This window comes from Rhipicephalus sanguineus, chromosome 1 (genome assembly GCF_013339695.2).
Source record: "Rhipicephalus sanguineus isolate Rsan-2018 chromosome 1, BIME_Rsan_1.4, whole genome shotgun sequence".
Classification (NCBI taxonomy): domain Eukaryota; kingdom Metazoa; phylum Arthropoda; class Arachnida; order Ixodida; family Ixodidae; genus Rhipicephalus; species Rhipicephalus sanguineus.
This window is the reverse complement of record NC_051176.1, coordinates 284,399,903-284,426,334: the sequence shown is the minus strand read 5'-3', so window position 1 is coordinate 284,426,334 and position 26,432 is coordinate 284,399,903. Positions and strand designations below refer to the sequence as shown.

Below are 26,432 nucleotides of genomic sequence, written 5' to 3'. Positions count from 1 at the left end.
GATGAAGACAATAACAACAGCAACAAAAGCTGTGCAGGTCACGTTGTGTAGGAAAGAGCGTTGCTGACGAATGAAGCCATAATACCTATAAGAATAGGACAAATATTTTAAAAGACGGATTTCATTACGATGAGCTTATCGGGTGCTACCGAAACGCATAACTGTCATTCGTATCTTTGTAAGCATTTCATATGCGGAAACGTGACAACAGGTATTTTCGAATTGTTGAACACCATAAGAATGGGTATGAGAAAAATTTTTATTGCTTCTGGATTTTGTCCGTGCATACCTCTTTCTCTGGCTTTAGTGCATCTTTGGATGTGCTTGTTCTAACTGCGCATAGCAACTCGCAAGTCCTTCAGATGATGATAAGTTATAAGTTCGCACCGCGTAAGGAGCAGAGATAGAGAATGTGCACAGAAGAAGGTAGCGACGTTAAAAAAAAAAGCGCCCGGTCGGCTTCTCTATCAAAGCAGGAAAAAAATAAAAGAATGAGAGAGGAAGAGCAATTTACCTGAACACCTGTGTACACAAAAAATTAAGTTAGGCCTGCAGTTTCACGTGCTAAAACCGCTGTCCGATTATGAGGCACCTCTGATAGTTGTGGACTTAGGGTTCATTATGACAACCTGGAGTCCCTTAATGTTTATGTAAATTAACTGCACGAGAGTTACTGCATATCTACCACAAACAAGTGCGGCTGCTACCCCAGGAATTGAACTCACGATCTCGCGCATAGCGACAAAGAAAATGTGTGGTCAAAGGCGATCGTAAATACCAGTCGGTCGTAAAAAAAACGCAGTAGTACCTCTAGTGCTTTTTAGGACAATACGTGCAAAATTATTTGCTCAAAGAGCAAGCAGTGAATAGTTTTACGAAACAAAGAAGGCAAAAAAAATGTTAGACACAATATTTAGACAAGTGGCGTGGCTGGCTCTCAAATTACAAGGCTAGGTCTAGAAGAAACTCAAAAGTGACTTGATTGTTATGAAATTCCCTGCAGCTACAGATGTGAGAACCAAGCCACAAGCCAAAAAAAAAAAAAAGAAAAATAATCGGCAGAAAACATGCTTACAGATAGAGCAAAAGCTGAATAAACACACAGAGTTTGTTTAAATAATGAATATTAAAATAAATTAAGTGAGCGCCCATCGTGTTTCCTATCTTGTCTCTATCGTGTACTTTGAGCTCCTTGTATGCAACATGTCATTAACACGGCTTCATCGCCATTTTTTTGTGACGGCGAAAAGCGAACGGCTATGGACGCTGACCTTGGTTACCAGCTATGCATCCAGTGATGGATAAATTAGAGGTACGAAAAAAAAATCGGTAAATTACGAAGACCATTTCTGCTCCAGAACAATGTTCTTGTGTTCCGTGCACAAAATCTCTCCTCAGTTTTGTCCGGAACGGCCACAACACCAAGTGAACACGAATGATTTGCACGCTGAAGGCAAGCGCCTTAATGGCTGCGCTACTAGCCATTTATAATGGTTCGAGCACAGTGCGAGCAGCGAGGAAGACGTGGAAATGTTAGGGCACAAAGTGCTGTTTTGGCGGCTGACCTTTGTCGAGCTCTTCACGCGTGGTGATGAGATGCTCATCCAGGAAGCGTGCGTCCAGGTCCTGCATGATCTCCCAGAGCACCGAGCTGATGGAGCGCAGCGACTGGGCCGCCACGAAGGACCACTTGGTGCCACGGAACTCGAGCACCAGTCGGTCGTGCGAGCGACCTCCGCCGGCGCGCCACTGCTGCAGCTCGCTCGTGTGCTGAGACTTCGCCAGCACCAGCGTCTTGCTGTCCAGCAGAACCACGTGCTCGATGCCGATGCCCAGGACGCGGTGCGCCTGCGTACCCCCCGGGAGCTATAGAACGGTCGCGTTGCACTCAGCGGCGGCGCGTGAAAGGAGAGGCGATAATTAGACGCGGATGAAAGGCTCCTCGACGCGTCATTAGCGAAGCCACCAAGGTCGTCGGTACGCGCCTCAGAACGGCCCGCACGTGACCTCCGCCTCTTGACGCGCCCGGTCATGCGCGCTCCCGCACCGCCGTACCTGAAGGGTGGCGACGGTGTGCTTTCCGCGAGCGAGGCGGAAAGAAACAAACAAAAGAACTCTCTTCATCGATAGCTACTCGGGATAAGAGGCCTCGGCTCGGGATCTTAGCGCTGGCGCGTATCCCAGTGAAAGATGCAGTCGCTCAAATAGCGACTCGGAAATGTTTCATTGCACCGCGACGCATCCGTTTGGTTCCTGAGAAACCTCCTGGCTCACCAGGCGATGGTGACGACGTCTTGCAAAGTAGTGCAATCAATTGAGATCGCGCCACAACCATAGAAACAACGTTAGCTTTTTGAGAAACACGGTGCTACCTTATTTGTACGCACTCCTCGCTTTTATGCTCGCAGATTCAGTGTCGCCGTGCAGTATTAACGGCGCGGAGTTGACGTACGATGTCTATTATCTCCACTGACGCGTTGTTGCTGATAAGATGTAGTATTTTGCAATCAATGCATAAGTACTGAGTGTACCTAAGAGCACGACAGTGATTCGAACTACAAAGCTCAGTTTACAAATCATCTACAAATCAAGAGTGAGTGGGCATTTGAAAAGTGCGCCACAGAAAAAAAAGAAAACATTATTCGTTTTGCTTCCTCAAGAAGTAAAGTCTAACAAACTCACAAGGTAGCCTTGGTTTCACTTACTTATGCACGAATGTTACACCTGTGTTATGAGTCGCGCCACACGCATCCTTTCAGGTTTTTCTCGCTCGAAGGAGGTAATTAAGTTCGCGAAAATTTTACGCATAAAGGCCTTCTGTGCAGAACGTCGAGTTTGGAAACAGCATTCTGTAAACGTGGGTTGGCTCGCAACGCGTGATAGATTACTTTATCACATAAGTGCACTGAAATGTGTGACTGTGCTACTTTGTGAATATAAGCAGAGTTCACATCGGCCAACCCTGCACTGCACTGTACAGTTCACGCCCACGCTCTCTGTGCAGGCGGTCACGGAACGAAAGGGGAGAGTGGTGCTTACCCGCTTCTTTGTCTTGCCTCGGAGCAGCTCTTTCACTTGGAACACATGGCAGCCGTATGAGGGCAGCCGCTTGCATGTTTGAATGTACAGTCGCTTCAGGTGGATCTCGCTTTCGTATAGCGGTGAGTGAAACAGCTTGCGCTTCTGCTCCTGCGATATTAACAAGAGAGCGCGTAGGCTTCAGCGCTTGAAAAATCCACTACGCTTAACTCAAAGTCCACGAAGCAGAGATGTACGATTCGCGTAGGTGAGATCTTTTGACTAACGCTCACGTAATTAGAGTACAGGAAAAAAAAAAAGAAAACATCCTGCGGGACGTTTCTGCGAAAAGGTACAAAAAAACTTGGAAGACGCTTGAGCTTCGCCTTCAAGAGTAGAACGCGATAGCGTAATGGGGCCACGTGCCCATCGCCTTCTCAACTGCTAGCCTAGCTTCGGTTCTCGGTACATGCCTCAGCCGTGCCGTAAGGAAACGAACGACTGTGTGCGTAACATTGGCCGTTTCAAACTATCCTAGAATGCCAATTGCAAGTACAGTGGTTAAGTGCCCACTACGCCATATTTCTCCCTATTGCGAATCAGCGGAGTGCCCACTACGCGTGCGTAAGGCAACACGCGAACCTACGCAGTTTTTCACTTTGTTGATGCTTTTGCTGATGATGATGCTAAAATATGTCTGAGCGCTTTGTAATAGGTGGGCCTTTAAACCACCCACTCGCTGCGCAATTCACATGTTTGGACGCCTGGCGCGATGCTACGCTTCATATAGTGTTTTTTTCCTACGTAGTTTCAAGATATTGTGTGGCTCTGCGGTAGAACACCTGAGGTAAAACTGTAATGACGCAAAGAAGACGGGGACGAAGCGAAGACACGAACAGACAGACACCTGCTTGCCACGCAGACGGCATGGATTCAATTCTCACTCCAGCCCTAAGATTTTTTATTACTTATTTTATTTGCATCTTTCTCGATTTTTCGGTCACAGAGAAGATGATTTTTCGCTCACAACCAACGACGCCGACGCCGACACCGGAATTTGCGCGAAACGAGCTCCTTAACGTTATCTTGTTAATACCGTGAGTGAATGTGAAAAGAAATGTTTTTATTATCTGCCGCGTATATCCTACATCGAGCTTGCAAGGGGTTTCCACAAGCGCTACTACTTGAACTGGAGCACTTCAAGGCCAGCTACGCATGTGCGCAGCTGCGCGAATCCAGTACTACGCATCGGGTTTGAATACGCAGTCTGCTGCGCTGACGACGACGACGACGAAACGCCGTCTTTGCGTGCCCTGAATGCCACTATTCCCAAAACATCTTGCTCAAATACTGTTTCGTATGGAAACACTCTAACCAATCCAGATGTTCGACGCATAATTATCGAAGACGAACGACCAATGGCAAACAGCATTTGCGAATAGAATGGTTTTTGAATATGGGGCTTACTGAACAACGACCCGCTGCGTATTTCATGCGTCTGTAACCCAGGCTTCAGTCTATTATTATCTAAATAAAGCTTATCCATACTGTCTCTTTCACACTCTTAACCTCTGACGCTTGCGATGGCGAATTACAAGTGCCTGTTAATTTAAACGTCACATTCTAAGGGGATTTTTACGCAACTGACGCTGAATTGACGAAGCCCAATTTTTAAGCGCATTTTGCCATTGGCCAGCTAGCTTCGCTAACAATATGCCCAGCATCACGATAGGCTGGAAATTCTTCTTTTACGAACTATTCTAGCGTAAGAAGTTTCTGTGAATACGGGCCCTGGTTATTTTAGTCCTTCGGTGACATGAAAAGCTGTTGTGAAACTGCTGAGAGAGAATAAGACTAGCACTTTTTCCCCACCCTGTGACACTACCATAAAAGGTTATCGGTGCCGCCCTTTTAAGGCTCACATACACCGTTACCTCGCGTAGTCAGACTAAAAACGAAGCAAAAGGACTGGCTGTTTCTCCCCCATTTGTTTCTAATTTTCTTTTCTTTTTTTTCCGCAGACGACATTTATCCCGTTGGGGATATAACGACGCTGGAATCCCTGCGTGGCGTGCCTGGGGCCAATAGAGGGTGCCGACATTTGCGGGGCTATAAGTGCTCAGGCAGTTGTATACTTCGGACAGAGGCGCTGTGCGAAATTTCGTCAAATCACGAATAACACAAATGTAAGTGTGAGGGTTATCGTGAAAGAAAGAACAGATGCCGCTGTCATCGACAAATCTGTCTCTATTTTCGCTTGAATATGCAAAGAGTGTGCTGCACGATGCATCGATTTGCGCCTAGCAGTCCAGTCGAGTTGCCTTTATGGGTCTAAAACATATGGGTATACCACAGCAGTTCCTTTTCTCATTTACAAGGATCACTTAAGCTACCTCAGATCAACAAGATATTATCAGACTGATCAAGTATCTCTGTATTTTTCAATAGTTAATAACAAAGTTGCAAATGATGAACAGTGGATCTGTTCTAGCGACTATACATCGGCCTTTGTGCACAATTGTGCGTGTGTTTTCTCTTTGTTATTCTGCTTGATTTTTTACTTCGAAAGCCAGAAAGAGTGGCGAAATTGGTAAATATCTTCATATGGTTTCTAAGTGAACGTTATTTCAGTGTTCTCTTGAAAATGTGACATTATTTAGGGGTTGCAGGAATGTTCAGTGATATACAGCTACTAAAATAAGTCGCTGTTAGATGCGTAGAATGACATGCCTTTACTAGAGAAGTAGCTATCCGGATAACATCGGTAACGGGATAAAATGATCTACATTAACTTACTGAGATGCCTTATACATATACCACTTGGAAAGCATACCACAGCAACTAGTGTATGTCGATGCCGCCCAAGACAAAAACGTGATTAGTACAGTTAACTTTACACATCCAAGCTAGATAAAGCAGAGCTCAAAAGCGAGCAACAGGAGCCAAGAAGGCGAAAACCTGAGCGCTTATACTGACACCTGGAAATTTATTGAGAAACAAGAGACAATGTAGAAAAACTGGAGGACCAATGTGTTAAAAAAAACTATTGATCTCTCTACTTAGGAAATTACTTTAAATGAGCTTACAGATAATGTATTTCTGCCTTGTGCAACGCCGCTGAAGGCACGGCTACATATTTTTCACATGCGTTTTCTGCGAGTTCACGTGCGGCATCGGATATCAACGGAGTGAAAGTGTCCTCACGGCAATGTAAAACAAAATGACTGCCCTTTCAGGGATGCTCGATGTTCCATAACGCGATTATTAAGGCATCGGTCAGTTTGGGCGATTCATATTTAGCAATTAATAACGATATCGCCCAGCAATGCATCTTTCTAATGCATCCAAGATAGCTGGCGATGGCTCTGAAAATGCATTAAAATGATGAAGTGGCGATGCTCTGCTTGAAAACACTGAGGATGATAGGAGACAGAATTTCAAGGATGATAGAAAAAATTCAAGCTGTTAAGAACATCACTCTGCAATCATGCCATTCTTTTGAGAATAGGTCCATATAGTTTGCAAAAACATTGGCGGCACGCTGCCCCCCCCCCCCCCCTTTTTTTTTCCCTTGTCACTCGAGGGTTCATAATTATAATATTTTTGCTATTACGCTGCTGTACATGCTGTGATGCCGGCGGCCACTCGCAACTATAGCGCCGTAACCGAGGTGACGGTCACGCTCGCCGCCATTACAGCTGTTTCGTTGTCTAGGCAGCACGACAATCATAAAGAGCTGTTTGGAGTCTTACTGCATACTCGAAGATGCACCGCGCCTTCCTGAGTGAGCCTCTTGTGTCTCGCTGACGTGCTCATCAAACACAAGAAAGCATACGCAGTGCACTACAAGCCGTATACGCATGCAAAAGGCACCCTGCAACCGTTTGAAACGCGGCAACATGTACATTTGACATGTGAATCACGCAGTCACTGAGACACCGACAAAACAGCCGTACATTGAGGTTGAACTAAATTCAGTAAAATAATTATTTTTGATGGACACATGTAAGCACTCATTCAATGTTTTGTTCGCCATCATTACATTGCCTTTTTAATACAGCGGTAATAGGGTATCGCCTTTATTCTCTTTACTGTTGCTTGCGGAGTTGATCAACTTGTAACGCTACGGTCATCACTGTTAACGCTTTACGGTCAATCCCGATTAACGTTTTAGCAAAGAATGAGGCACGGGGATGCGGGCGCGTGGCCATTCGGTACCTTCTATATGTTTTTTTTTGTAGCGTTAGCTACACTGGCCTAGCCAATCCAGTTTCGCGTGGCTCCTCAAGATCCGTGCTGCGCATGCGCGAGGATCAGTGATGTCACACAGCTGGCGCATCGGAACCGGCACCACCCGCGCACTCCGCCGCTGCCGCGCGCGACTCGCTACCGCCGGTCTGCGCTTTCCAGAGGAGTGACGTCGTAGCCGAGGTAGACGTACTGGCGCCGGCGTGCGCGCAGCTATTCGCCTTCGCTGTGTAGTCGCCGTGTGACACTGCGCTGGAGCCGCTTGATAGCGCCTCTGACTGGCGTTTGCCAGTGTGGTCTAGCCATGGAGAAGGAGAGCGCAAATGCTGCTCAACGGCGCAGAAGAGCGGAGAAGCTTAACTCATCGGATCCCGAAGCAGTTGCCTGGCAAAATAAATATACATGTGTCACATAATATGTATACCATGTGTGTGTCATTGGAGCAGCAGTAGGCATGATAATCAAGCTAATCCTAGACAATCAGGAAAGCTAAGAACAATCAGCTGAACCTTTGCTAACGCTACGATATCCTGGCATAGCCGAGCTAAGCCACTGCAACATTATTTTTTCTGCTCAGACGTAGTAGGCTTCTTTAGAGAGCATGCTTTAAGGGAAGTGATAACATAAATCTGAGCGGCGTTACGGACCCTTCACCTAAGACAAATCTTCTTCAGCGATAGGTCTCCTAGCAAGCTCCACAGAGAGGTCGCGCATCAATTGGTCTGACTGCGATTTCGCGAGCCTTGTCACGGGGACAACCAAGCTCGTTTTTAAGCAAAAATTTTTCGTGAAGTGTGAAATCAAATCAGACATCTTTAAGTGTAACAAGCAGCTTTACGTACGAAATTTTGTTACTCTGTTCAATTTGATCCGGGGCACTTGTGTAGTCACTAGAGCCTTTGCTTCACATAAATTATGTATGCAAGAGATATGCTATATTGAACATGTGCACAGATGTACGGGACACCGAATTTCGTAATCTCACTAATCCTCCGCCTTTTATCCATGAAGGTTCAAAAATTTGAGGCGCAATAACAGTTAAAAGAGAGCATTAATGCATTCTTATGTGTGCTAGGTACCGCATTACTGAGATTTCAAAAAAAAATTTCTGGTCTTCATTCTTAGGTCGAAAGATTTTTGTTCATAATTGACGGCTGCCATTGGTCGTCCGGCTGAGCATTTCTTTTTTAAAACAGCTCCAGCGTAATACGCTTTTGTAAATACATGCCCTGATGTCTAGAAAAGAAGGGTTTCGGTGACCTTTTCATTTTAATACCAACAGATGCGGCTGCGCCTTTATTTCTGCCGAACACACTGCCTCACAACATTGACAGACGAGCCCAAAACGCATTAGCAACTTTCACGTCTTTCCGTTAGAGCGAAGCAACCTACAGGGTCTTTCCGTAAAGTAATAAGACTGGGTCTGATAGAAATAATTTATTGATCCGATCGGAACATAATAATAAAATTCTTCAAAACAGTTTCCTGGGGCTTCGATACACCACGTTCAACGCGATTACCACGCTGCAAAGGTTTCCTGAAAGTCGGCTGCCACGACCCCTTTCAGAGACTCCGTGACAGCCCGTTAGATTGCCGGAACACCATCGGCTTCTCTTGAGCTTTGGAAAAAAGGAACAAGCCTGCCGGGCTCACATCGGGACTGTATCAGAGCTGCATCAGCCCCGATGTGAGCACAGCACACTTCCTCCTGTCCCCAAAGCTCAAGAGAAGCCTGAAAGGTCACAGTTTCGACGGCCTGTCACAGTCTCTGAAAGAGGTTACGACAGCTGACTTTCAGGGAGCCTCTGCAGCGAGGCATTGTAATCGGTGTATCGATGCCCAAGAAAACTATTTTGAAGAATTTTAATAACATGTACCGATCGGATCAATAAATTATTTTTACCAGACCAAGTCTCTTTACTTTACGATTTGGTGAAACTTGATACCTTGATAGTCTTGCCGATGTTCTTGGCCGTGTGGTAGCACGGCGGTAGGCACTCCTTGAGGCTGACCGCGTTGTGCAGCCCCGTTGGCGAGCGGTTTCCGTTTGAGCCGATCCACTGGCGGAGGATGAGCGACCGTCGTTTTGGCACCACGCGCAAGAAGCTGCCCGACGAGCGGTTGGTGGGCGTGGCCGGCTCGCAGGCCCCGTCGGAGGACTCGGCGGGGCTGTCGTCAGCCTCCGCCGACGACATCCTGCTGCTCTCGCCGGGGCCCGGCGGCTCGGGGATCAGGCCCTCCTGCATTCCGACAACACATACGGGGCTCAACTGTGAAACCTTACTAATGACTTTTAAATGCGTTGCAAAAGCGTCTCTGTATCGGCTTAGTGAAAAGGACACCTGCCAGCATCCGCGGCCGTCGCAGTCGCCGGCAGGCAGGCAGGATAACTTAGCGGTGGTTCTGCGAAGCTCCGTAGACAAGAACTTGGGCTAATGAATGCCTCGCTTTTTAGTAAAGTAGCTACTATGTTATACATATATCAACTGGCCTTGAAGCCGAAAAAATAAAAAGAAACACCGTGAGGAAAATTAATTTTAAGTTTCATTAAACTGTTCCAGAGGAGGGCAAGCTTGTTCTTTTGGGGGAGCTCCTAAGGGTACTTCTAAAATGACAGACAGCTCCTGATCCCCACACTCTCACCCCTCCACCAACCTTCGAACTCAACTTCTGGTCACAAAGATACCAACGAAGAGTTTGAACCCGGCAGTTTCCCAACAGGTTCGAAAAAAAAAAATCAGAGAGGAGAATACTGCTGCGGGAAGACTATTGAGAAGTGCATGCATCATTGCAATGAAGATACAGGTGGCTTCCTCCACATATTTTACTACACTTAACTGCACACCAACGTAAGGGCACTTACCAATGCATTCGTAAACAACCATTAATGGCTCTTATGCAGTACCTCTATATACCTGAAAGTGCTTAAAAAGTAGTAAAAAACGCACACAAGAGTGTCAATTTAAGCTATTAGGTTGAGAATCTCATATGTTGAATAAACAGCGCTGTGAAGACAATATATATGCGTATCCTTGATTCTACTAATGAGATTTAGATATAGCGCGCCCAAGCGTGTTAGTGTACATAGTGCTCCGTCCCCTGTTTCCGTTCTATTGTTCGCCCGGTGGTTTGCGTCTCCTAACTTTGCCCGCGCAAAACCTATAGATACAAACATATTAACTCTGTAATGCCCAAGCTACCTGCCGCGGTAACTCGGCGACTGTGGCGCAGCGCTGCCGAGTTCGAGGTCGCGGGTTCGATTCCTGGCCGCGACCAGGGGTGTAGCCAGAAATTTTTTTCGGGGGGGGGGGAGGCGTTCAACCATACTTTATGTATGCTTGAGCGTGCGTTTTGTTTGTATGTGTGCGTGTATATATACAGACGCAAAATTGAAAATTTCCCAGGAGGGGGAGGTAAGTGTGACCCCCCCCCCCCCAACCCCCACTGGCGACGCCGGTTGCCGCGACGGTATAGCGTTTTGGTGGGAGCGGAATGGAATAACCTTCATATATATTCATATTGTTAAAGGCCCGCTCACCACCCCGCGTTCAAAGACGAGGGAGTGGCTTCCTCCTCGCCTTCGCTACTCTTCCTGCAGGCCGTATCTCCCCCTCGCCACTTATTTCTTAAAAGCATGTGTAGTACCTAGTCAGCACTAAGCGCTGACCCTATCAAGATTTCGCGCTTGTCGGCTACACGCTGTTATCTCCGTTTTCGCAGTCGCAAACACAGAAAATTAAGTGATCGCGCACGATAGTCATGCGAGGCAAGGAAGAACGGATGGACGGCTGCATGGCAAAGCAGTGCAGGAGACAATTCACACGTGATATTTCGCGCGTATATAGACCAATCGAGAGTATGTACTATATAGATGTCACGGGAATCACTTATGCGTCACGAAGTGCGCTAGAAAGACGAGAAATGCATGCCAGGAGGGAATTTTGCGCTCGTTTTTTGTATTTTCGGAGGCTGGTGAGGGGCCCTTTAAGCGCAGAACTGATACGACGGGAACGGGAGAGAGAGTAACACACACACAAGCGCTAACTTTCAATAATGTTTTATTGGAAGCCGGATAAAGACATATATACATTAAACTGCGGACACTTAGGCATGCGCATATGCGGAGGCATCGGTGAATGACAATTCTTTTCTAGGCAATGACGATGATGATGTGCCGACACAATCTTGGCCTATAGCGGATGTATGGTCGCCGATTCGACAATCAACCGCGTGGTTTCATCTTGGTACAAGCGTATAACAGAGCACTCATCAAAAGGAGGCGAACACCCACACGTGCGGCAATGGCAGATAACAAAGTACCGCCACCCTTCTTTACATTGTTTTTGTGCTCTTCAAGCCTGTCGTTGAGGCACCGCCCCGTTCGCCCTACGTAGTTTTTCCGTAGTTTTTCTACACGATAGGGGGAGCTGGTACAAAACACCTTCTTTGCATGGCACGCGATTTGTTCTGTGATTTTTATCACAGCCGCGTATTTCGTTAGCAGTTCGGTTGCTGCGTCTGCACAGTTTTTCCAGTTTGTTTGGAGCCGTAAAAGCACGCTAATATTTGCTCGAGAACCCACTCTTTTATGTTGTGGGAAATCTTGTGTAGGTAGGGCATCGCTGCGAACTTCCCTCGGCCATTCATAGCCATTCATAAGGTTGAACGTTAGCGCTTGTGTGTGTGTTACTCCCTGTCACGTCCCCGTCGTATCAGTTCCGCGCTTAACAATATCGAAATATGTCGCACCAACAAGGCCGAAAATCTACCCTTGCAGAATAACGCTCGTATACTTGTATTAGGTGCACGTCAAAAAGTCCAGGTGGTGAAAATTAATTCGAAGCCTTCCACTATACGGCGCCCCTGAAAGCCCTAATCCTGCGTTTGTGCGATAAATATCATGAATGAGCCAAAGGCTCAAAATAGTATACATAAAAAAATTATAACAATTTGCCCGCATTTATTCATGTCCGATGAAGAGCACACTTGTACAAAAACGATGAAATGTTATTTGAGTTAATACCTATAGCAAGTAATATATTTATTATATTTAATTAATATAATCAATTTTTAACTGGTCACTATCGGAAAGTTGAAGCTCGCTTCAGAGATATAGAGAGAGGAAGAACAAGAAAATGTAGAGAGGTTAACCAGCTCGCTATAGGCTTTTTGTTAACTTTCTTTAGCGTAAACCAGAACTTTCGGTGTCAAACTTGTCGTAGCATATACAGTCATGTCTCGCTAATATGGACCCCGTCAATATGGACACCCGGCAATATGGACAAAATTTTGGGCTACCGATCTCTCGCCATGCAATCTGCCCGCTAACAATTCCGCCCCGAAACCCGCAGTCCAGACTATGGGCAGCTATTTTTGGGACGAAATGGGTAAATTCAGGCATTTTGTCTCGTTATTCTGGCGCGCGCGCGCACAGACACACACACACACACACACACACACACACACACACACACACACACACACACACACACACACACACACACACACACACACACACACACACACACACACACACACACACACACACACACACACACGCGCGCGCGCGCGCGCGCGCTCATAAATGGTAAATGCACTCATAGCGGCAAATACATAACACATGCTGCATGGTAAGCAGAATGTACGAATGGACGTATTGAGTGCTCCAACGTGGAAGCTCCACATCGTGTTCGTGTGATGTGACCGGACGAACAGAGGCCATGTGTCGATCGACTGTGCAGCAATGTAACTGTAATTTGTAGCGTACACCACAAACTTACGCCTCTGGACAATCATCCCTTGGCAAAATTCTTAGACTGTGGTAAGCTATTCACCTTGAAAGAAGTGCTGCGGAATACTTATTTTACAAGCGCGGGCATGTGCTCAAAATACTAGGGACGATTTTATACAATGACTCGCTGCCGCAAGTACTGTTTCGCCATAGAGGTGAAAGAGAGTAGTCGGAGGCATACTGCTTCCGGCCTCATTAAGCTAGACCATATTTCTCCCTACGTACACACTTGTTCAAGAATGTGGAGCAACCAGCGGCGTTACTGCACAGCAGCTACCGTGACGTGGGCAACGCCGCAGAAAGAGCTTTGCCTCGGCTCTGAACACGCATGCGTCGAAAGGACGGCGGAGCCTTAGAACATTTATATCCTTGCGCGACGTCATCGGAGCCACAAGCAGGGCTAAGGAATGCCCGGTGTCGGCAGGAAGGGGCCTAGGAACCGCGTCGGAGGAGAAAAGGCTCACGCGCGCCGGTCCATCGGCACGCTGACGCTCCTGAACTTACGAAAATATCTTGGGCACAGGTGTTCACCCTATTCTCGTGCCCTGGAAGCCGTCGTACGGGAAAAAAGCCGCAGCACAGTTCATCGGTGATGTACCGCGTCGAGCAGCGTACGGCGAGAGCGATCAGAAAAGCGCTGGTTCGTGCGTTGCGTCGTGTCGTATCGTGCTGCGTTGTGTAGAGTTGTACTGTGCTTGTGGTTCTGCTAATGGGGGCGCTTTCGTTTCAGGCCTCTCTTCTTTTTCTCTAACGTTTTAGTAGATGGCGAGTCCAAAGTCAAAGCACAAATTCTATTCTGAGCTCATGGCGTAAACATAACCGTTGAATTATAGTATAAAAGAAGAAGTTGTAAAGAGTGAATGCGGCAGTAGATGAACAGCTACCAAAGATAGATACACAGCTACTCGACTAGATTATGAAATAAATAAATAAAAGGACACCATCATTAAGCGCTGGGTGGCCGAGACTTTGAATATGCTTAAATATTAGTCAATACTGAGCTCTAGAAGTTGGTAGTAATCTTTAGAGACAGGGTTCGAGGAATGTGATTACAAGCACAATCCCATTGCACATATGCATAGACGCTTCAGATATGCTTGCGGTTCAGCGAGACACGTGCTGTTTTATAGCACGCGTGTCGTTTCTGGCCAAAACATGCAGGTAAGGTGGCAATACTTGTCCAGTGAGTACATGTAATGCAGGACGGAAAACTTAATGTAGAGACGTTTGGGAGGGCCAATCCGAAAAATTCAAGGTATGCAGTTCGTAAACTTAGCAAGCCTCAAGACATCTACTGCGACTTTCGCATTGGAAAATATGAAACAAATCAAAATAGATGTATGCTACAGGAACCTCCCTAAAGCATATCTACATCACGACAAGTTTGATCGCAAGGGTCTGAAAGCTATGTTAAAGGCTACAACTGTGTAGGTGCGGTGAGCGTCATATGGCATGCAACCGCTGTACATCGCGAATATCTGCTGGCACCATATATATATATATATATATATATATATATATATATATATATATATATATATATATATGTATATATATATATATATATATATAACCTGAACACCATGAGCTTCGTTGGCGCTCTATTTGTTCGTCGAACGAAATGAAGCATCATCGTTCCGCAACAAGTGACGGCAGGTATGCTGTTAAAAGTGAACCCATTTCCCTGCATGCATAAAAAAAGTGTTCATGGTAAATTTTCTATGACCTTGTTTTTCTCTCTACAATAGACATGACAACTCCAGCGAAAATACACGACACCAACACTGATACGGCCTCGTCGCGTAGTGCGTTTTATGTACACTTAGCAACATGGAAGCTTTCTTATAATAATTATTAGTGAATTTGGGCAATTAAAACTTGCCTGCGATTGCAACACTTTAATTTAAAGATGAATCGGACACATGGATGAAAACCTCTAGCGGTCAGCGGTAAACCTACGATAAGTTGGCCACTCTGGAAACAGGCGATTTATATCGTCGATGCCGGAGTAAGGGGCCGAATCTGTAAACAGAAGGCAACGAACATACCACGTTCGGAATTCACGAACACCTCGAACTCCATCGCCGTGCGCATGGAGCGTCGATGTGTCTCACCTTGTTCAGTGCACAATGTCTGCTAGCTGCCAGCACACGCACAGAACTGCTGCGTCTCTCGAAGCGGCTCTAGCGGATCTCAGCGGCAATAATACTGGAACGGTACTGGGAACGGCGGCCCAACGCTGCCATGCAGCGTACGCCTTGATCTCGTGAAGCGGCAGGCGATCGGCCCTTCATTGCAGCATTCGTGCAGAGGGCGACAAACGACGACGCCCACTCCCATGCGCGTACCAAGTGGACGGCACCCTTTTCTATCGCAGGTTGAGATCTTGTCTCGAGATCTCTATGGGCCTCACGTCAAGTGAAAAGCGGTCGTGCGGTTCCGATCGCAACGGACGACGCGCTCGTTCTCTCGTCGCCCCAACTCTCGGCTGCTGACCTGCGAGCCGTCAACGTGGCCTTGTCCACGCAGCTTGCCAACGGTGAGAGGCTGAGTAAGCAACAACCGGCAGTTCGATCAACTAATGGCCACATGCAATCGGACGCGCCATCGGCTCTAGCCGATTCGAACTGCGACCTCTCTCTTCCAAGCGATGCTTCGTGCCTCATGGCTGGGAGAATGATGTCTCTGCCTGGCCACTGCACTTATTCTATGCTGATGACCGACATTACTTGCATACCTGCTCACGCATTCTCAGTCCCTCACTAAGGCAAGCAGCTAAGAGGATCAGTGACGTCCAAGAAAGCCGACAACAAGCCCTCGATTGGTTATAATATGCGAGGAGGGTGACTCACACTACTACTGCTCTCCCTCTGCTCGTTTCTTTTTTTCCCCTCCAAACTCGCAGGTTTCGAGCTTTGCGTATGAAAACAGCTGACTGCCAACTTTCACAAATGCTCAATGGCTTTATTAGTCCAACTTAAGCGTATTATTAGTCTGCCAGAACGCGGGAACTGCTTTATGAAGCAGTGTATGTTCTTTAGTACTTGTACACGAATATGCTGTAATGCATTTACCAACGGCGTGCTCCAAGTAAAGGCTGAAGAAACGCCGTTGAAGGATTGGTGGATCCCACTCGTACACCGGAATCGTTGATAAGCGAAGCTTTTGTTAATCCTGACAGACAAGTCTTCACTTCAGTTGTTTTTCTTCACTTCTCAAATGGGCGCTTTATTTTGATTTTGTTCACTTCGTCTATTCGAGCCCCCTGCGTACAAGCACGGGGCGCAAAAGCATTCTGAGGAATGTTCCAAGGACGTTCGCATACTCGACGTCACACGCCCAGTTACGCACGCTCGTGGCCGAAATTGTCTATTCGGATAAGCACCTAGTGGTGCAGACTAGAGTGGGCCGAGTTTGGAGATGGTGTTCCTGGCGCTTCACTCGACGAGATAAGGACCAAGCCGATGCGACAGACATGAATGCCCCAAAATGTAGACAGAAAGACTTGCTTTAAAAAGGATTTGCGTTCTTCATGACCTGCATTTGTAGCAGAGATAACAATGATAATATTAAGTTATATAACTGCAAAACTCCGTTTCATAACTGCATAATTCCGTAGAAAACAGGGCCAACAGCTAGGCGTAGTAAAAATGCGAGCGATCTCTAGTTTACGAGCCTGCGTTTTTGAGCAGCAGCAGCGGAAAAATTGCAACAAACAAACCCTCGCTTTAAAGAAATAAATGCATAGTCAAGAAAGCGTCGTCCAACGAAATTGAATGCATGGCCGTAAAGGAACCCTTTTGGAAGATAGCATCCGATAGACAGCCACTCAGAGTGAGATAACCGAAAACAAAACTACGCGAAGCGTATGCCGACGGCGAGATTACAGCTACACACAGTGTATTACATCACTGCTTAGTTACGGAAGCGTGTCGTGTAGGCAGAGTCCAGGCAAACATTTCCTTCTCGAGTACGGAAGCCGAATTGATAAAGCTTTTCGTTTTCCAATGTTCTTTGCCGATGGCAAACCGCTTTCGTGAATAATATTGCTCAGCATCAGGATTGGCTTACACGTGCGAGCAATTCTAGATGAAGAACACTTGGGAATCCGTGTCCGAGTCCCGTTCCCCCTATCAGAAAATGAAAAAAAAAAAAAAGCCTTACGCTATAGTTGTTGGTAAGATAAAATTTCAGCCAATCTTTATGTTCGGCTTATCATTAGAAGAAGCGGCCGGTCATTAAAAAAGCCCTTACGAAAGAAAAACTTTGCGAAGTTGGCCCTGTGTTCCTATAGCGACTGAAAGCGTAAGCCGATCGCCGACCGGCGTCTAGCTGTTAGCTACCCTTGAGTGCTTGGTCCTTTTCTATGCGCTCAGAAATGCCCCCAGGCCGTACGTATAGGATTGCAAATAGGGTATACGGTGCCATACCCGGCATTTTCACTGAATATTTTTCTCAGACGCGCAAGATTGAATGAAAACAATAATACAAAAGAAGACCGAGTAAAAAAGGTAAACCGATACGCTCAACAGCCCACGTTTTTTGCGAGGTATATATGCTCGCACTAAAATGGTTCTTTGCCAATGTAGATGATATGGGAGAGTTCCCGCGCTCTTACACGACATCGAGAACAAAATATAAAGTCATCAGACTTGACGTTCTTCGTGGCGTCAGAGAATATACGCTCAACTTGTACGAACTTCCTAACGAATCGTAACGCATGCGAGGAACGCCAGAAAAAAAAAAAATACTCACATATCCGCCGTCTTCTGCGGGTAACGACGACAAGTGGGAACGATGATGAGTGCTGCGAAGCAGCCGCGCACCGGCAACTGGATAGCGAATTATGGGGCAGGAAGTTTGCCTATTTCTGCGGAAATGTTACGCGTTTGCACGGCGCTGTATACGATGGCATCAGTGCGGACAAAGGTTGCCGACCGTTTGCCGCTGCATAAAAATGTAGTCAGCCGGCGCTTATGCGGATATAGCGCCCCTCTTTTCTAGGTCGTCACCATCGAAGGATGACCGGATGTATTGGGCCAATAGGAACAGGCGTGGCGGCGCATAATAATTTGTGCACGCTGTAGCATATGGCTCTCATTGCGGATCCGCAGCAGTCATCGTTTTCGCTACGTTTTTAGTTTCATTTACGACAGTCGGCGCTTCGAAAGCAAGAAGGCAGCGTGGGAGTCTGCGCGAGAGCACCGCTCTCTCGTCTCCGGGACTCGGACATGCCACTCACGAAGACGAAGGATATATGTCATTGGGCAAGACAAGGCTTAAGTGCTAGAGGCCCGTGTACTCATATTAAGGTGCAGGTTAAAGAACCCCCGGTCGTCGAAATTTCCCGAGCCCTCCCCTACGGCGTCCCTCATAATCATATCGCGGTTTTTAAACCCCAACAATTATTAAAGCTTTGCACCAGATTCAAAGCGACACGTTTGCGCTCACACTACCAATGTGGTATTCCCAGTACCATTCGCCAATTCTTAAAGGGGACATGACACTAAGTTTTCTTTCATAATCCGTGTTATGTGTGTTAATCCTTGCGCGTTCACGAACAAGCTGGCGAAATTTTAGCGCATTTTGTCGAGCACTTACTTAATAATTGAATATTTTTATAAATCCGCGAGCGACCTCAGAGTCGGGCAACACTGGTGCATTCGCGAGCCGTGGCGCAGCAAGCTGCTTGCTGTGCGAGCGTTTGCATTCCGGCGAACGATTTTGTTCCGCGCTCAGCTACGCGTGCATTCGAGCTATGGAAGCTTTATTCAGCTTGGCATTGAAATTGAACGATTTTCAGCGGCCGTAAATTGGCTAGAAGACGATGGCTCCGCTCCGTACAGTACATGACGTCGCACACGCCATGGCAAAATGGCGGTCGTCGGCGGTGGGCGGAGTTTATACCCGGCGACATGTAGGGCTCGTTTAGCACTGAAATTTTCTTTTACAGCCCATTTTTCGTATACTTATAGGCACAATAGGCCATCTACTTCTATTTTTCGCTAAACACCGCAAATTGTTGGTTGACCGTGTCATGACCCCTCTAAGCCATACTCATCCTTACGAGTGGGGCCCGAAAATTCGGACGCGATGACCGGTGAACAAGTGTAGTACTTGCATGACACAAGATGTCCGAAAGAGAGTGCGGCATTGGGTATCCATATATACCTTACTGTATCTGGAACGGCTATAGACTTCTGAGCAGCGTTTAGCTAAAGTGACTGTCCGGGCAGCATTAACGCTAACATTTTGTTGGTAATATTTGTTTTTCTGTTGTATTTCCATGTCTGTTTTCTTTTATGCATGACCCCCTCCTGCCTAAGGTCTCATATGAGAGGCCGGCAGTATACTTCTGAAATAAATAAATAAATAAATAAATAAATAAATAAATAAATAAATAAATAAAGACGCAAAAACAGGTGTATGTGCACGTGGCCCATTCCTGCGTGTGCGTCTTTGCCAGTTTTCCTCAACCGTCTTGATATACTTACTAACTATAGAGCTATGCTAGCGTTCACAAAAGCGTCTCGCTCTAGAATAATTCGTAACAGAAATTTCCAGCCAATGGTGTCAAAGACTACTTATTAACCAAAAGCTGGGAGAGTTCCGCCCCTGAAGCCTTTCTTCGTCTATCATATGTTTAAGAGGTATGGAACTCGGAGGGCTATGGAAAATCCAGCGTATCCTTATTTCCGACACGAATTGAGCGATAACAGCCGCCTCAGTCCTCTCCTGCAGAATCAAGAGAAGCTATTCCCGGAAGAAAACTGGCCAATTGAGCTGCGCATCCACCGACAACGCTCACCGGACAGCGTGAAATCAATGTAAACAATCGGTCTCACTATCGCTTCCAGTCATCGCAGCAAACGAGGCGCGTGAACAATGCTGCAAGCTTAAGACTATGTGTATTATGTTACCTTTACCTCCATTTAATACAACTAGTCGCATATTCCATTTGTATAAACATGTATTCCCCATTTGCGAGTCAAGTGTCCGACAAAGATATCCATCACACATAGCAGCACATACTCCTGTGCGTACGACTGAAGCTTCGCACTGTAACAGAAAGATAGAAAGGAAGAATTTCAAAGCGGACACAGGGATGCCACGCATGCGAGGCGAACCAGCAGATCGAATTCGTTATATGAGACGCTGGCGACACCTGGGGAACAGGAACGACAATGTAACGAGACGCGCCAGGCGAACGTGTCTCAGCGAGGGTGACATTACACTCCCGTGGCCGGATAGCGTGGCAGTCAGTTATGCCAAAGGAAAATCGGAGCCGTGAAGCGAAGTCACAATGACGGTATGCTTTCCGCGGTGACTGATGTTGCGGGAGGGTCGATTTCAAGGGATAAGCTGGCACTCAGCGAGCCTAGGCCGATTCATACGGGGTGAAATGACTTGAAGTGCCTTGTAGAATAATTTATTATAGATTCATCGATTACCAATGCATGATTACCGTCTTATATACTATACGCGTCTCGCACCTTGAAAATTGTAACGTTTGAAACAAGAGTCGTTCTTAACGATACATTCACAAATAAATTTTTGGTTTAATCCAATCTTCACCCACCGCGCACTAAACCCTAACACCACCTTATGATGGATTCCCATAACTGTTCATTCTTCCGGTATTGCTAGGCTTGATAATAGCTTGCCTTTAATTTGAGCTCCCGCTTTTCATGGTATTAACAGCAATTTTTTTAAAATAAAAATCACTAGCGTTTGGAGCTTCATAATACTGGCTGAAATCTTCAGCAATCAATATATACGTGTACTCGGCCTTCGTAATTGCAAATAGGAAAGGTGGTTCCGTTGCACACGTCTGGTCACAAAAAAATCACCCCTCAATCACCGTCCGATCTGTTATACTAGCACCCGTTGCAAACTCGCAATTTTTACAAAGATTAGTCTTATTAACTTTCTTCACATTTTTTTTTACCCCAGCTTATCATGGTGTTCTCAATACAAACTACTGAAAAAAAAAACTACAACCAACATCTTTTGCTCATAGACTATACTGCATATATTAGATCGTGCCTCTTGAGCCGTTTTTTTTTTTTTTTTAGATTTCAGTAAAGCGTTTGAGAAGGTTTGCCACGAACTGCCCTTTTTAGGCTAAATCTTACAGTAACGTACTGAAATGTATTAGGTTTTTCTCACTAACGTCTATTTTTTTGTTACTGCTAATGATCACGGCTCGCCGTTGACTGAGGTTCTCTCCGGAGTGCCTCAAGGATCAGCAACAGGAACCCTACTGTTTTCTCATTTATATAACGACCTACCTTCTTCCCTGATTTCTTACATTCACTTGCTTGCTGACGATTCTGCCATATATCGAGAAATCGACCTGGTTAGTTGAACTCAATATTATTAAACATCGTTTTTCCCCCACACAGGAATCCCCCAATCCCTTCTAACGTCCAAACATTTAAATAAATTCCCCCTAGAACCTGTGAACTAATACAAATACTTGGGTGTTAACCAGGCCCGTAGCCAGGGCGAAAGGGGGGGGGGGGGTCCCGAACTTTTGGCGGAGGGGGCTGTTTTACCACAAATAAATAATGAAGATAGGTGTTTTTATCGAATAGTGAAGGCCTTCAGCAAGTGCCTCCCCCCCCCCCCTCCGCGAAAAAAATTCCTGGCTACGGGCCTGGTGTTAACATAACTTGAAATCTAGCCTAGTGTCTACACACAACAATCAATGAAGCGAACCCTAAGCTTGGCTATTTGCGCCAGAACTTTTCTAAGGCCCGAGAATTCTTAAGTTCATTGCTTTACTAGTCATTAGTGCATCCCAAACAAGAATAATCTGCAGCCGTGTGGGGCCTACACCACGAAAATCCCATCTTTTCACTTGAGCTCGTTCAATATAATTCAGCGCGATTTCCTTATTCCGATTATAACTGTAGTGCCAGCATATAATCAGTACAAGTCAATTTATCCCTTCCAACTCAGTATCTCGTATAACAATTGTTCGCTTGACTTTATTCAACAAATTCTATCACCACGCTTCCCTTCATAGTGACTTCGTTTCACAGCCTCCAATCGGAATTCCCCAAAAAAGGAATTCAACACTCGATTCAGCAGATTCGCATCAACCATTTTTTTAAAAGATGTAGCGAAATGCGGTAATCATGCACTCGGAACGAAGGGCCGAAATCACATAACTCGCTTTTCGTAAGTGTTTTTTTTTTTTTTTTTGGCATTGGTCAGCCGGCTACGTTAATAGGTCGAGCATCAAGATTGACTGAAGTCTCATGAGCAATTACAGCGCAAAATCATTTTGTGCAAGAAAAGTTGGCACCGAAGGCACGTGAAGCGAACGTCAATCATTAGAATTCTATCCGTCAGACTATCCTGGAGAAGGAGAGTCGTGCATTGTGGCAATAAACCGAGCTCCATGCCTTTCAAAATCTCTTACTATTTCAGTTCGATAACTACGGCGTGACGTAAAGGCAACGTATTCTGCATCTAATTTGGAGGCGTTTCAGAAACGTTTGGGAGACACTGCCCAAACGAAAGCCATGAATATTAAGTGAACTGAAGGTGGGAAAAAAAAAAAAGTTGGGAAACCAATGGAAAGTATACGCACACTGAGCGCGCGCACCATCGTGCGTGCCACTCGACAGTCATTCATGTCTGTCTACTTACGATACCGTAGAAGTTTCCTCGCACTTTTCTGCGCGAAACTACTGTCGCGGGATCGTCGCTTCCAAGAATGACCTACAGTGTCCGGACAGGTTATCACAGCACAAAAAAGGTCAATGAAAGGTCGAAGCGAGGGCGGCGGTGTCCTGCTCACGTGTATAGCGGTTGCAAGCAGGCGTTTCACTTTATAGAAAACGCTGAGCATTTGTAAAACCGACAAACAGTATGGGCCAACGATACGGTGGCAGACGAAGTTGCGTCAATCATGTTGTCTGGCTTTAGAGTCAAACTGCCTGAGCGAACTTAAATAAATAAATAAATAAATAAATAAATAAATAAATAAATAAATAAATAAATAAATAAACGTCTGAAACGGGTCACTTGCTTAGCAGTCTAGTACCATGAAATACCCGAACCAGCACTGAGGTACAGTTTGCGGCCTCATTCATCCCGTCCTGCAGTTGAGCACTGTGATACGTCAAAATAAATTCCATTGCTCGACAGTGGGCCAAGCTTGGAGTGACAGAGACGCCGTGCGACAAATTGCAGTTCCCTCTCATATCGCGCCTTTCCTTATAACTACAGGAGCATGCACAACTTAACATCTCAAGGGAGCTTCTTAATCAGCCATAGAAGAAAAAAAAATAATGCAGGTATTACCCGCGTGTTGAAACCTGTGTGAAGCCACACTTGCATGAATTGGTCAATTAGGAATTACGGGGTTGCATGTACTACAGTCGAAACCCGCGATAACGAAATCCCGAGGGAACGAAATTCTCACCGCAACGAAATATTTTCGGAGCACCGGCGAACGCCCATAGGAGTCAATGCATTTCGTAACTCGCGACTACGAAAGATATTCATACTGCAGTCCCTCATTAACGAAATTTTTGAAGCACCAGTGCGCAAATATTCTACTCTCGCAACATTAACTACATTCGAAAACTGCTGAAATCAATTCATGCTACACTTAAATTGTGCAAAACTATCGCTACAGCGCACTTGAGAAGCAGCCGCTATCATTGTTTACAAAAAAAAAAAAAAAGCTGGCGACCGTGATGATGATGATGACTTGCCGAAACACCAGCTCGTTATCGCGGACTACGTAGCCAAATCCACGTTCCTCATGAAGTTTCGTTGGTTCGCTTGACTCTGTGCTTAGCTTTGTGGGCTTTGCGCGCACATGGTCGCGCGTGTGGAGCCATTTGTGGAGTGTTTTGTTGGTCGCTTGGTGCAACGTAAACTGTGTGTTGCGATTGCTTCGTCCGATTTCGCTGCCTGCGAAGATGCCGCCTCCAACGAAAAAGCGGAAGTTCATCACGCTGGAAGAGAAGGCTGCAATTACACCGAAGAATTCGGTGTTGCGTGCAGCTCGCTGTCCACGATTCTGCGCTGATCCAGCGGAGCCGGAAAAGATTCGCCTGTAGGCGCACTTCATGACGGTACTGCAGTGACAGCGCAGTGCCTCCGTCACTGACCAGTGCATGGGGCGAACTTTCTGCCATGGCAAACGAGATTCCCGATTGAGAGGCATGAAATTGTTGCGTGGTAAAGCCCGGCAAAGCAAACTTACTGACTTTTGGAAATGAAATGTGTTTTTCGTTAATTACATGTCTTTTCTGCCGCATTCTCGCGCCAACGAAATTCCCGCAAGAGCGAAATTTTGTGCTTTCCCCGCCGATTTCGTTATTGCGGGTTTCAACTGTAATACCACGACATTTTTGCGAGTCACGCTGTAGCGTGGACTCAGCATTGATTTTCACTACGTGGAAATGGTTAATTAAGCGCCATGACAAATTGTCTCGATTTTCATTCTACACAACGTGAAATCATGCACCGCGCAGGCCACAATGTCATGTAATATGTTTCGTTTAATGCCCTACACCCTTCACAATCTGTGCGGAACTGCAGACACCAATTCAGGCGGATGCCATACGATGAAACGTCGACGTAGTGTACATAGGCGTGCGCAGGGTTCCCCATTAGGGGGGGGGGGGGGCAAAGGTTCGTCGCACCGCCCCCCCCCCCCCACCCTACTAAGTCAATGTATGGGGCAGATTTTGCGCCCCCCCTCCTCTTAGTTGACTAGAAGGGTCAATGTACGGGGCAGATTTTGCGCCCCCCCCCCCCTGCCCCCCCTGTGCGCACGCCTATGGTAGTGTACACAGAAAGAAAATTTTAGCCAATCATGTTCGCAAAAGAGAAATTTAGCCAATGCTCATGCTGAACATATCATTAGCGAAGGCGGCTGGCCAATTGTAAACAACAGTTGCGAACAAAAAAAGCTTTGTGAACTCAGTCCCTGGGCTGATATCCACAAAAAGCTCTTACAATAGAATTCTTCGTACGATAAATATTTTCGGCCAATCCTGATGCTGGATGTATCATTAGTGAAGGCAGCTAGCCAATAGCAAAAAGCACTTGCGCTCGACAAGGTTTGTAAATTCGGCCCCTGGTTTCTAACAAACAAAATTTGGTAAGCAGAAACTATCCTTTCCTGTCCCCTATTTCTAATTACGCGATAGAATTGGCCGTAAAACGCGCCGGTGCACTGAGATCGTCGTCGTTGTGGGGCGAAAATGCCCAAAGAACGCTACTTTGTTCAGTGCCGTGGTCACCGAATGATTGAAGCGACCCTACATCAAAGCGCTGTCCTATTAGATCGGTGGCTACCACGAGCAAGTAATCAACCGAGACCGACCCGGATCAACGGCCACACACAATGGTGTTGCCTGCAATCTCCTGCCCGTGATTCACGCGGGTGCACACCAACACAGGACGTATAGGCAAGCAGAAGGTGGTACGATTAGGTACCGCGTGCGTTGGAAGTAGAGACCGTCATCTAGTTTCGTAAGAGGAGCTACTACGCATGCACGAGAGTTCTTTGTTACAATCGCACAAGAAAAGAGAAAATAAAAACAAAAACAGGAAACGTGAGCGGGTGCTCGACTGTACACGAGCGTTGCCGAGAAACCGATAGTTAATTGAAAAGTTCGAACAGCGTTTATAGGAGCGCATACACTGAACCCTATGTTCGGAAATGCATTTGGACTTAATGTTCGTTCGTTTACTCGAGACCTTGACCGATTTGTAACTTACATGGCGGCGCACGCTTAAAGAAATCTTTGTGAAAGGCTGCTCTTGTGCCCGCATCAAAATCATCGCGTCATCAACGTTCGCGGATAACGGTACGCAACCCCGTAGAGCACCAGGTGAGTCGCTATAATTTTCTCATTCTACTAAGTTAGTGCCAGTAAGACGACGCCCAACACGGCACAGAGGGGCCCTCGCGGATTTATTGGCGACAGCCCCCGAGCGACTTGTCGGCGATGCCTAAAGAGGGTCTGAAAGAGGAATAAATTGGCAGCCTCACCATATAGAAGAGATGAGAGCACTCATTCATGTTCTGTTGCAGTTGTATGGCTGATCGGTGATTTTTGATGGAGTAACTAGGAGCGTTCTGCGGCCGGAATACTAATTCCGGAGAAAGGCCCGTTCATGTTGCTATAGACGTGCCCCGACGCAATCAGTGAGCGCTGGTTCTCACGCGCTTAAAGTTTCCGGATACTCGGCTGGAATGCCGGATTAGTCACGGCAGACCTGTTTCCGTCGAACTCGCGGCTCTGAAAGGCGAAGCAAGGAGCCACCATACGTGACCGCGCTCACAATGGGCCTGCTTTAGGAGCCAAGGTTGAACTCTCGATTCAAACGAGGGAGG

General features: G+C 46.4%; 1 protein-coding gene across 1 annotated transcript in view; it reads right to left on the bottom strand.

The window, feature by feature from the left end:
* The window catches only part of LOC119379154 (1-phosphatidylinositol 4,5-bisphosphate phosphodiesterase epsilon-1), a 187,872-nt gene that overhangs the window by 93,069 nt on the left and 68,371 nt on the right, over positions 1-26,432 (bottom strand). The window contains exons 6-8 of the mRNA XM_037648352.2: positions 9,213-9,506; positions 3,040-3,189; positions 1,566-1,848 (exon numbers count right to left, since the gene is read on the bottom strand). Coding sequence (XP_037504280.1) covers positions 1,566-1,848; positions 3,040-3,189; positions 9,213-9,506 — 727 coding nt within the window. The remainder of the gene's footprint in view (positions 1-1,565; positions 1,849-3,039; positions 3,190-9,212; positions 9,507-26,432) is intronic.